Source organism: Pteropus vampyrus, unplaced genomic scaffold (genome assembly GCF_000151845.1).
Source record: "Pteropus vampyrus isolate Shadow unplaced genomic scaffold, Pvam_2.0 Scaffold373, whole genome shotgun sequence".
Lineage (NCBI taxonomy): Eukaryota > Metazoa > Chordata > Mammalia > Chiroptera > Pteropodidae > Pteropus > Pteropus vampyrus.
In genome coordinates, this window is record NW_011889154.1 from 196,511 (window position 1) to 208,390 (window position 11,880).

An 11,880-nucleotide genomic window follows, 5' to 3' on the forward strand; every position below is an offset into this window, starting at 1 on the left:
TAGCTTCCAGGCTGGTGGTTTTCCTCAGGACCACGTTTCCCTGCTTTGTCGTTTCAGATGTGTTCTCTTAGGTGCCGAACAGTCGGCAGACCGCAGAAAGAAAAAATTCGTAAGGTTGCTGCCTTCTTAGAATGACGCGTTTTCCCTTGTTTATTCATTTTAAGTCCTGTAATTGGAAAAACCACCCAAAGTTCTGAACACTGTGGATTTAATTCACTCTCTGGGCGGGGGTGCTTTTGGGGGGGTGTGTGTGTGAGAGGGAGGCTGGCTTTAATTTTCAGCGTAATCCTAAAACAGAAGTTCCAAAGTCTAAGTCATCATTTGGCTGCCTTAGTCCTCCTCGGGTTTAACTTTATTTCCACGGAGTTGACTCCTTGCGGATTCTCCATCGAGGTCACAAAACAAAAACAGCACAGATCCGAAACTGGAGGCAGTCTTGTGCGCTGACGTCTCTACTAGGATTATTTACGTTTTGGGTTTTTTTTTTTTTTTTAAGTGATGGGGAAAGTCTTACAGTGGTATGTGACAGTTCGTTTACTTCAAAGCAACAGGACACACGCGAAAACCAGACCCAGAGGAGAGGGCGGGGAAGGGGCTTGCGTTTCTTAATTAGCCAAACAGCACCTGGTCTTTTAAAGGGTAATATCAGCAAGGAACTCTTTTTGGAGTCTTCCTCTCAACCAAAATAAACCAACAGGAACGTGTTTACTCAATGGCTAATTTGTTTGAAATACCCGTGGAGAAAGGGGTCCCCTAGCAGTTTAAGTCTTAAAACTGGACTGTTTACCGGAACAGATGAGCAGCCCTGGTGTGGGAACCCCCGTTTCAATAAAGACGGCGGCTGTCGGAGTCAGGGTGGGAGGGTCAGGTCGAGTGGCAGCGGGGCAGGCGCGCTCCCGTCCTCAGCCACAGACTTTTAAAGAGCATGTGAGCATGACAAGTGTCCGTCGCAACGTGTTAGATTTCGAAACTGCCTTGCAATCCAGTCCGGAACTCGCAGCTTTAGCCGGGGGGGCGGGGGGGGAACAGTCATTTGCCTTCGGTGTCTGTGTGTCATCCTCCCCCCTCCCGCGCACTGTCGCTGTTGGAGGAAGAGCCCTGGGAGAAGGGTGCGACGCGCCGCGCCCGCGTGTCAATGGCAGCTGCGCATTCTGGAAGAAGTTGGTTCTTGTCCCGAATACTTTTCCTACGGTGCTCCGCCCCTTGAATCAGAAGCGGCTGTCTTCTCCCGCTGCTGGAGCGGGGAACGTGGAGTGTGGGGCGGCTGTCAAAAACGAAAGGGGGACGTTTTCTTCCCTGGGATAGAGGAGGGGAAGGAGGGAGCGGCCTTTTTTCCATCCGTTGCAATTTCCTAACCAAAAGCACCCTCGCTAGTCCCGGGAAGAAAACTCCGGGCGCTCGGCTGGTGTCGCCGCGGCCGAGTGAGGGATGTGGGAGGCTGGCGTGCAGCAGGGAGGAGTGCTCAGGTTTCTGGGTTCGGTCGCCCCTCGAGGGACTGGGTGGCCAGGGGGCGCGCCGTGAGGCGGCGCGGCCGCGGCCCTCCGTGCAGTCCTCAGCTCGAAGGTGCGGGGGAGGGGCAGAGGAGCGGCGGGGCGGGCGGGGGACGGGGCGGGCGGCTGGGGGCGGAGGCAGGACCTCCTGTACCTTCCCTCCTCGCCTCTCACTCTGACAGCGCCGAGGTGCGCCAAGCAGAAGCAGGGAACAAAGGAGCAGCGTGGGGAGGGGAGCGAGTTTGGCGAGGAAGAGCCCCCGGTCCGCTGCCAGAAGATCCCGGCAGGAGGAAGCCCAAGTGTCACTTGAATTCCACCCAAGAAGCGGACGCCTGGGATCCGACCGCCTCGTTTAGCAGTAACGGCTGGAGCGTGTCCCACAAGTTACCGGAGAGTCGGCCCGTAAGGAGGAAAATCGCTCGCCTCCTGCGCCCCTGTTCTTGGCCCCCCCGACACCCCAGCATTGCCTCGCGCTGGAAGGGGAGCTCCAGAATGAAAAGCAAGAAAGGTAAGGCTCCGCGGCTGTCGCCCAGTGGGCAGGAGTCCCGGGGAAACGTGCTCGCCAGGCCGCGCAGAGCTGGGGCGAGAGTGACTTGGTGGACTTCCCAGCCCGGGGGCTCTCGGGCTGAAACCGCGGCCGTTCTCTTTGTTGAGGCTGCGTCTGAAATGGCAGTTACCGTTTTCTTTCTAGACACAACACGAGGGGCTGCTGTGGGGAGACGGGCCTCTCCATGCTGCTGGCACGTTGTCAAGAAACACGCTCACCGCCTTGTTTGTGCGCTTCCAAGTTTCATTGTCTCAGCCGACACCCCACGCTCCGCTGAGCCGCCGCGTGGCTTCTCGTTCTTTCTCGCGCGCGTGGGGTGTGGGTCCGAGTCAGAAGGACCTGCGCCTCGCTTTTTCTTCGTCAGGCCCCCAGGCGCGCCTTTGTCTGAAAGTTGGGCTCCGGGACCCCCACTCCCTCCCAGGGGGGCCCGGTCACTTTCTTCTCTGGGTATGGGGTGTTCTCACAATCGAAGGAATGCGACTCTGTCCCCCCTCCCCGCGCCAACGATCGTCCTCGGGTGTTGGAAACTTCGTAAAACTAGACTTTAAAAAATTCCCGGCCTCTGAAAGTTTTCCCACGAAGAATTTAGGGCGAGATGAAGAGTTAGGAGAGAGGGCAAGCACCTTAAAGTGGCGTGCGGTCTGAATGGGCCCAAGTATGACAAGCAAGCTCGGTTGTAAGCGTAAAGGGTGAGCCTGTCATTGTTTCCACGAAGCGTTCTGGAAGCCTTGCAACTAAAACTTGCCGTCAGTCTGGTTCAAAAACAAAATACTCAGGGGAAAAAAACACCGCCACTAAAGGTCAAAGAATAACTCCCTTTTGAAGTGAACTTTTGAGTCTCTGACGGGGAGGTATCCCGAATGTTCCGTCGTGGGCCGCGGCCGCAGTTGGCTTTTCTGTTGTGATTTATGTGAAGTGGTTCAAAACAGAAGTTAATCACTCAGGGAAGCCAGCGCGGGGCAGGGGGAGAGGCTGCTGCGCACGCGCAGGAGTCCCTCCGAGTTTTTGTAGCTCCGCATTCTTTCAGACTCGTCCAGCGAATAAAGTTAGAGTGTGGCAGTCTCAAACCCAAGACGATGTCCCTGGCCCCATTTTCACCTTGGGGTGCTGTTCAAGTCTTGGCTGGTGACTTTGAAACACGCCTCACCTCATGCTTTCCCAGCAAGAGTAAAATTAAATGTCAAAACCCGGGCTTTCGTAGTAGTTGGTAGTAGCACTCCGTGTGGGACCTCCTCCCCAAGGGACAGTGAGAAGGCGAGGGCTTAGAGGGTTGGACGTGTAACTGGGCTCGGGGACGAGACGCGCGGGTAGCGCCCAGGGTGTCCCCTGGAAGGCCGTGTCTGCTTGTGAAGGGCTGTTAGGTCTCTATCTGGAGTAGAAGGCAGGCGCTCTCTCCCTCTGGAACTGACTGGGATGAGTTGGGTTTGTTTTTGAAGAGTGGTTCTTGTGAGCCAAAGCAAAGCTGGGCTTCCGCCAGGGGCGGGCTCCCCCATTGTTCGGGCTCTGGTGGGGGAGGCGTTGATTTTATTCCCCGCCCCCCCCCCACCTCCTTAGGCACTCCCGGGCACTTAAAGCCCGCCGTCCCCACTTGGGTGCCTTCCCCAGGCTCCCCCCCCACACAAACTCTCAGGTTCCCCCCAGGCGCTCCTCGCCCCCTCCCCCCACCCCCCCCCCGCCACCCGGTAATTTCGGGTATTTGACTCTCGCCCTAGCTGTCCCCCCGCCCGGGGCACTCGGGTAGCCAGCCCTCCCTGGCGTTTCTCCCTTCGAGTGCCTCCCTGAACCTCCCCCCCGCCCCCCATTCTTCCGTTGCCCTCTCCCGTTATAGGAACGAGGCTGGGACCTGGCGGCCGCTGGTTAGGAATGCTCGGGACCAGTAGCCCCGGCGCACCAAGTCCTGTTAGTGAGCGCCGACTCATGGAAACAATGAAAGGTGACGTGGTGGAGGGGAAACTTTGCGAGTGGTGCAGAGCTGGTGCGGGGAGCAGAGATGGCAGTGGTTGCCCGGCTTTCTCTCCCTTTTTAGGTTTTCCTGGCAAATTCTTGGAGGGGTGGACAGACCCTTCAGAATGTAAAGATTCACGACATCGTATCTAGTTTCTTGTAATCTGAAACTCTTGAAGTCCCGTTTGTGCTAACTTGTACAGTTGGAGGAGCCGATTTCAGTTGAGGCTGAGGAACTCGCAAGAACAAAGCTCGCTGGCCTTCCTCCGTCCCGGGCTCCTCCCTCTCCTCCGTCTTGCCTTCCCCCACCCCCGGACTACCTTGGTGTGGGGGCCGGCGTCCCGAGTCGTTCGGCAAGGACTCTGGAAGAAATCTGTCTCGCCTTGCCTGTAGGATTGGACTATTGTGTCTTTTGTAAAAGTCCCTGAACATCTTTTCAGTTTTTCTTGAAAACAAAAGCATCTTAAACTCAATCGCAGAGCCCGGGATTTGGCAAGACTGGTTTGTGATAATAGAAAGCTGAGGATGTCAAAAAGATCACCCCAAATGGCTTTAAACCAACCAGAAATAAGGCTCGTTGAAGACAATCCTTTAAGTCTTTTTGCTCTTTCTGACAATGGGGAATTCTTGCTTTAGAATTATTCTGCGGCTGCATCTTTGGGATTAGAACGATTCCTGTCACTTCTGAAATATTCTGATCAGGAAATTTGTTAGATTAGGTTTGCTTTTTCCTGACTGTATACTTAAACTTTTTTTTCGTTTATTATTTCTAGATCCTTTTCCATCCTCTTAATTTTTTGTTTTTGTAAGTCCAACTTTACAACCACTCTCTCTCTCTGGTCCTCCTCCGCGTCCCCAGTTTCTATTCAGAAAAGAAAAGATTGCTTTTTTAGAGCTGTGGGATCCATCTTGTGGCTTTCTAAACAACATTTCCTTGTATGTGGATGGAGTAAACGAGGCTTGTGATCCCCCCTTCTCCCTTCCCCCAACCACATTTTTTAAAGTGTAAGCAGAGAGCAGGACGTTTGGAAACAAGTAACCGGGAAACTGTTCAAAAGCTCTGTTACAATAGGAAATGAGTAACGTGGAAAAGTCTTTTTGTTTTTCCAAGTTGAGCCACAATCCAGAGGGAGAGTTTTAATGAAAACAGCCCTGACAGCAGCAAACGTGGTTTGCTGCAGTGAAATAATCAGCTGGTGTAGCCAAGGAACTGAAGTCTTACTTCCTGTTACTTCGGCTATTGTGCACATATTGGAAATATTTGTTAAGAGGTCCAGAGGCCTGGCATTCATTTGTTTAAATGAACTGAGAACGGAGGGAAGTCACACTGCAGTTTGGTGTTGCTTAACTGAAACCTGCTTTTGTGTGTCACTAACCTATTCTGAAAGATCAGGCTTCTTGTCAAACTAAGCAAGCAGATCAAAGTGCAGGCTTCAGGGTCTTTTTTGTTTGTTTCAAACTCTGTTATTATCAACTTACAGTTGAATTCACTGTTTGATGAGCAAATTTTCACACTTTTTTTTAGATTGAAAAAGGGAAGGAGGATAACAGCCTTGAGAAGAATGTTTGGTTTTTCAGACTTTGAGTTCTAAAAAAGGTTGCTTTAGTCATTCAATTATTTAAAATTTAGATTTCTTTATCAAAGCAAATGTAAAATAAGAACTCATTTATAATTAAGTTTTCTTTATGAATAGCTCTTCACCCAAATTTCAACAAAGTTTTTCTCATCTTAACAGTGAAAGCAGTTTTAATTTTAACTGTACTTCCTTTTTTGTTTTTTGGTTTTTGTTTTGTTTTGTTTTGTTTTAGCAGTTTAATAAAAGCTTCTGGGAAGGGAATCATCAGATACATGGGGGTTAAAATTTAAGTTTCTTGTGAAGCTTATTGATGGCTGTTAATTAAGCCTTAAGCTAAAGTGAATTTGCAAGATCTTCCTACTCTTTTGTTAGAACTTGCTTTACTTTGTTTTCTAAAGGTTCTGCCTTTTCTGTGGACACTCCCTCCAATTCCTTCTGCCCCCTGCAGTCCAAAACTAAAAATGTGTCACCAAGTAAAGTCAGACTCCGCTAAGTGGGGAAATATCAACAAATCTTTGAATGAGTAGCTTTATGAGTTTAATTGTGTTCAAAAGCTTTAAAGGGATGGTTTTAAAAAAAATCCTCAAAAGTACGTTGAATGGTTTATGCTATATTCTGTTTTTATTTCCTGTCAAGGCAAACCACTCAGTTAAGGTTGTGTCAATAAAATTAAGAATGCATACCTTTAAAGTTCGTGTTATTTTAATTAATTTCCTTTATAGCGAAATACTGGTATTTATGAGCATGCTATATATAGTTTATAATTTGCTTATATTTTTAAAATTTTAGATTGTCTTCAAAGATTGTCTTCAAAAAAGAGAATGTATTTCTTTAGTCGCCAAGAGTTGCCCATTGTAGTTTTGAAAGGATGGAGGATTAATAGCATGTATTAGTTAAATATTTTAAAGTTCAAAATTATGTTTAAATTTCTAAAAGGGCCAGGTCTGAATTTTTGTCGAACCCAGTCTATGTGTGATTTCAATATTCTCAATGGCTTGTGAATTCTTAAAATTTCTGGTAGGATTAAAGTATTTACAGACAAAAAAAGGTTTCCTTTGGGAGTTGCATAGGCTTTTTTTTTTGATCTCTTATTAAAGTACTAATAGAAAAATATTTTTGTTTAATGACACTGAAAACTTCAGTAGTTATTTAGTAAAACGTGATTACTATTGGCCGTTAAAAGTAGGTATCTAGTTTTGAATAAATGTAAAAGAAATGACCATGGAATTGTCAGAAAAATTTTGACATTTTATCTTTAGAATACTATGTTAACTGTGTAAGTTTCCTTCCTTATATCAGTGGAAGAAGGAGGAAGAATAACATTTAAAATGTACATATGGGTACTCGTTTCTCCTAGATAGCAAGGACCTTGAGGCGAAGGTTGTTAGACACATTCCATCTGCTGTAGCACCTTTCCTGATTCACATGTGGCAAGCCATATTTACTTTGGGTGCAGTTTTGTCTCTACTGGATTAGGTGAAAGACTTTCCTGAGCATCATTGCAAAGGAATGTGAGAAGTTAAATTCCATGGGAAAGTGGATATGAAAGGGCATCTGACAATTGGTTGAGAATCTAGAATCTGCTGCTAGTCAAAATACTATTGAGAATTTATATGTGCTCTGGTATTTCAAGACAGAAAACACTCACTGGTCCTTCACCTGGCTCTCTCAGTAGTTGAGAAAACATGTTTACACTGAATTGTCAAAAGAGATGAGCTTTGCAGTAGATGCTCTGCTGATAAAAGTGGTTGAGAGCTGGCCTTTGTCCTTTTCTAGGTGTTGTTGCGGCATCCGGCAGCGAGACTGAGGATGATGACAGCATGGACATCCCTCTGGACCTTTCCTCTTCTGCTGGCTCAGGCAAGAGAAGGCGAAGGGGCAACCTTCCCAAGGAATCTGTTCAGATTCTCCGTGATTGGCTGTATGAGCACCGATATAATGCCTATCCCTCAGAGCAAGAAAAAGCATTACTGTCCCAACAAACACACCTATCTACACTACAGGTAAGGAAAAGAACATTAGGTGTATGCACAAGTCATTTTTCCAAATTTCCAAAGTCATTTTATAGCATTCCTTTATGTCAAATCATTAAGTGCCTCCCCACTCAAAAAAATAAAGGTATGAATACCTTTCTTGTAAACTTTCTAGTGCTGAAAACTAATAACTGGCTATTTAGAGAAACAGAAATGCATTAACAGTCATCTGTCAAATAACATTTCCTTTAATGCCTAAAAGAGCCTTGCTTTATGCAACAAACATAAAAAGGAGGTTAAATCTTACTCTATTGCCCAGGAAACTGGTTTGATATTTAAACAAGGACAGACTTCAGTGAGGTAATTCATGTTATGTCTGTTGACACAGTCATTTGAACTGGGAAAAAATCAGTAACTGGGAGGAGTGGCCCTTTTCATACAGGAGAGGTTCTCCTGTAGTTGATTAACTTAAATGCTGGGGCAGTAGTTAATTGGTTAATATGGGGGATAGTCGAAAGGTAAACCTCTCCCTCCCTAAATTATTTTTGAAAATTTATACTTTTTTCTTCCTCTTGAAAAAGTTTAAGGATATGAGACAGTAAAAGTTAGGATTTGTATTAGAAGAGGAGAAAGGTTTGCAATGGGGAGCAGCAGCTCTTTTTCTTGGTTGAGCTTAAATACCTTGAGTAACTTAGTAAGTTCCGATAAGCCCTTTCATGCCTTCTTTAATGCAAAGAGAGATCAGTTCGGTGTTTGTAGAAGGTTCTCAGAACCTGTTTGCTGAGTGTTAAGACATATCCATGTAATTTCAGGTCTGTAACTGGTTCATCAACGCCCGCCGCAGGCTCCTCCCTGACATGCTGAGAAAGGATGGCAAAGATCCAAATCAGTTCACAATTTCGCGCCGTGGGGCCAAGATTTCTGAAGCGAGCTCTGTGGAGTCAGCAATGGGCATCAAAAACTTTATGCCAGCTCTAGAGGAAAGCCCATTTCATTCCTGTACAGCTGGACCAAACCCAGCCCTAGGGAGGCCATTGTCCCCTAAGCTTTCGTCTCCAGGATCAATTTTGGCTCGTCCATCAGTGATCTGTCATACCACTGTGACTGCATTGAAAGATGTGCCTTTCTCTCTCTGCCAGCCAGTTGGTGTAGGACAAAACACAGATATACAGCAGATAGCAGCCAGCAGCTTTACAGACACCTCCCTCATGTATCCAGAGGACACATGTAAATCTGGACCAAATACAAATACACAGAGTGGTCTTTTCAACACTCCTCCCCCTACTCCACCGGACCTCAACCAGGATTTTAGTGGATTTCAGCTTCTAGTGGATGTTGCACTCAAACGGGCTGCAGAGATGGAGCTTCAGGCAAAACTTACAGCTTAACTCTTCAAGCAAAACAGTTCTTAACAAATGTTATGATTGCCGGGGTGATGGCAAGAGATGAATTGCATTATTTTATATATTTTTTTATTAATATTTGCACATGGGATTGCTAAAATGAAGCTTCCTGTTACTGAGATGTCTTCAATGGAATACAGTCATTCCAAGAACTATAAACTCAAAACTACTGTAGAAACAAAAGTTTTTTTTTTACTGTTTCTTGGTAGATTGTTCATAATAATGTGAGATGGTTCCCACGATCATGTGATTTTTTTTTTCTCCCCTTCCCTTTTTTTTTATTGGTGTTTTTTCAGACTGTGCAATACTTAGAGAACCTATAGCATCTTCTCATTCCCACGTGGAACAGGATGCCCACATACCGTCTAATAAATTTTCAGTTTTTTTCCAACAAGTATGAATCTAGTTGATTGCCTTTTTTTCATGATATAATAAAGTATTTTCTTTAAAAGTTACTGTAACATGGAGTATTTTGTTGAGGGAGGTATTTCTTAAAAATGAGTAGGAATATAGCACCCCATGAGCAGGAAGTTGGGGTAGGGTGGAGTGTGAGTTGGGGGGATGTCACCAGCTCTTTGAAGAATGGTGGACAACAAGCCAGTATGTATAAACAGGATGTGTGATATTTACTCGGTAGGAGGCATAGCTGTTAAAGCTTACTTAAAGCTTTACTTAAAACTACATGACAAATTGAAATGAATCATTCCCTAAGTGTTTAGCTAACCACTAAATCCCTTGGTGATCTGTCCTGCATATTTTAAGACATGGTCAGTGTCGAAAAGAGGTCTTAGAAGCACCTGGTTATGGCTTAAGTTTTCAGAAGTAAACAACAACCTAAACTGTCTTAGTATTTGCCCCTTTCATGTAACCCTTTAAAATAAACTTGAGTGATATAATTAAGGACTTTACTTTCAAATACAGCATTAATTTGTACACAAATCACCTTTTAAAACATTTTTTAAAAGAGTTTAAAATGGAGTTCTGTCTTCTGTGGTGGTGTTTATCTAAGGTCATGGTTTGTGAAAAAATGGTGCCATACACAAGTGTAGTTTGTTGGGATGGACAATTATCAAGCCAGGATGGCCAGAAGGGAATTGGTGTTCCTTTCACTTACATGGTTGAGCAGATTTGTCACATGTCACAAAATCATTCTTTGTAGTCATGCTTAGTATGAGGTTTCTTTGTTACGACAGTCATGTTATTTCCAGCCCTGACCCAGCTATAAATTTCCTAAGTTTAAGGAAGCAGCAGAGAAATCAGTATTGTTTAAAGAATGTAGAAAAATTCTTCCAAACTTAAGTTTGTCTGATTTTGAAAGCCTATTCAGAAAGTTTCTACTGTAGAAAGAGCTAAACTCAAAAGACAGAAACTGACAAGGACAACCAGAAGGTGTAAGAAAAATAAGTGAGGGGAAAGGTGTGATGCTGTAGCCTGTGAGGGGCACACCTTTGAAGGGAAGGAGCACATAAGCCTCGAGTGGGCTTGACCCACCTCAAGGTCACAGAAATAGATAAAACCAAAAATGAATAAAGTATATAGAAGGAACTAAAAAATGAGATAAAGGTGATTAAGAATCATTACGTGTTCTAACAGCTAGATCAAAGGCTGAAAATCTTTCAGTACAGATAAGGGAGATCAGCAAATCATAAAAGACTTCCCTTGTTAAGATGTTTTATGAATCATACTAGAAAGTGGAGAGAAGGAACCATATGAGTGATTAAAAGGAAATGTCAAGGGTCAAATGAAATCCAAAGGTTTAAGAAAAAGGAATCACTCCAAATTGTCTTATTTTTTCTCTCTTATATAGATCCTGGTTGATAACTGGTATGTAATCAATGTAATTGGAAAGGTAAATGTAAAAAAAACTTTAAGCAAAATAGAAATGATTTTTATGCTTAGTATTTGCGTGGTTATCTTTTCATTTGCTTGTTTTTAACCTATTTGTATTCAAAGTTCATTCCTTTTAGAAAGCATATAGTTTAGTCTTTTTTTATCTAGCCTAACAATCTCTGCCTTTTACTTGGTGTTTAGTTGACTTTAATTTAATGTAATTATTGATATGTTTGGATTAATTTACCATTTGGGATTTTTTTCTCCCTCTTCCTTTTTCTCTGCCTTTGGGTTATGAATATTTTTAGTATTTTGTTTTTATTTTTCTATTTGTTTATAAATTGCTTGTTTTTTCTAAATTAATTTTTCAATTACAGTTGACATTTTATCTTTAATAGTTGCCCTGGGAAAATAATATACATCTTGATCACAATCTACTTAGGGTTAATATTATACAACTTCATACAAAGTATAGAACCTCACAAGAGTATTCTTCTTTCATGTTTCATATAGCTGCATGCATGGTAATAATTCCAATAGGACGATACTATAATTTCGTTTTAAATAGGTGTCTTACAAAAAATTAAAAATGTATGTAGAGTCTTTATATTTGCTAAATATTTACCATTTCCGAGGCTCTTCATTTCCTGTTAGTCCAAAGGACATGTAATTTCTCTTTTGCTTAAAGAAATTTCTTAAGAATTGTGTAGGCTTGCTCGTGACAAATCGTCTGTTTGCTCATTGGAAATGACTTATTTTATTTTCATCTTTGAAGGATAGTTTCACTAAAGATAGAATTCTAAGTTGATATCTTTTGTTTGTTTTTTCATCATTTTAAAGGAATTTATTATCTTTTGGCTTCCACAGTTTCTGAAGAGACATCAGTTGCATTTGTGTCATTCTTCTCTTGTATGTAATGTCTTTTTCTCTGGCTCTTTTTGAATTTCAGCAGTTTGACTACGAATTGCCTGAGTTTGCTTTTTGTATTTATCCTGCTTGGGGTTTGTTGAGCTTGAATCAGTAAGTTTATGTTTTGTTTTTTAACAAATTTGGGAAATTTTGGCCATTTTTCCATTTTTCTTTTTTTTTTCTCCTGCTTTCTTCTAGAACTCCAGT

At 43.7% G+C, this 11,880-nt stretch overlaps 1 protein-coding gene across 5 annotated transcripts; it reads left to right on the forward strand.

Moving 5' to 3' along the window:
• The first annotated feature begins 169 nt into the window (after positions 1–169).
• TGIF1 (TGFB induced factor homeobox 1) lies at positions 170–9,395 on the forward strand. 5 transcript variants are annotated; one of them, XM_023523042.1, is made up of 5 exons: positions 1,048–1,160; positions 1,673–1,998; positions 3,866–3,970; positions 7,335–7,561; positions 8,344–9,395. In XM_023523042.1, the coding sequence occupies exons 2-5, from the start codon at positions 1,983–1,985 to the stop codon at positions 8,917–8,919; spliced, it is 924 nt and encodes a 307-aa protein (XP_023378810.1). In that variant the 5' UTR covers positions 1,048–1,160; positions 1,673–1,982; the 3' UTR covers positions 8,920–9,395. The 5 variants fall into 5 exon arrangements, with proteins under 5 accessions (XP_023378811.1, XP_023378813.1, XP_023378810.1 ...); XM_023523044.1 differs by lacking the exon at positions 1,048–1,160 and adding an exon at positions 1,220–1,563; XM_023523045.1 differs by lacking the exons at positions 7,335–7,561; positions 8,344–9,395 and adding an exon at positions 4,064–6,248 and having other exon boundaries at positions 172–1,160.
• Positions 9,396–11,880: the final 2,485 nt, after the last annotated feature.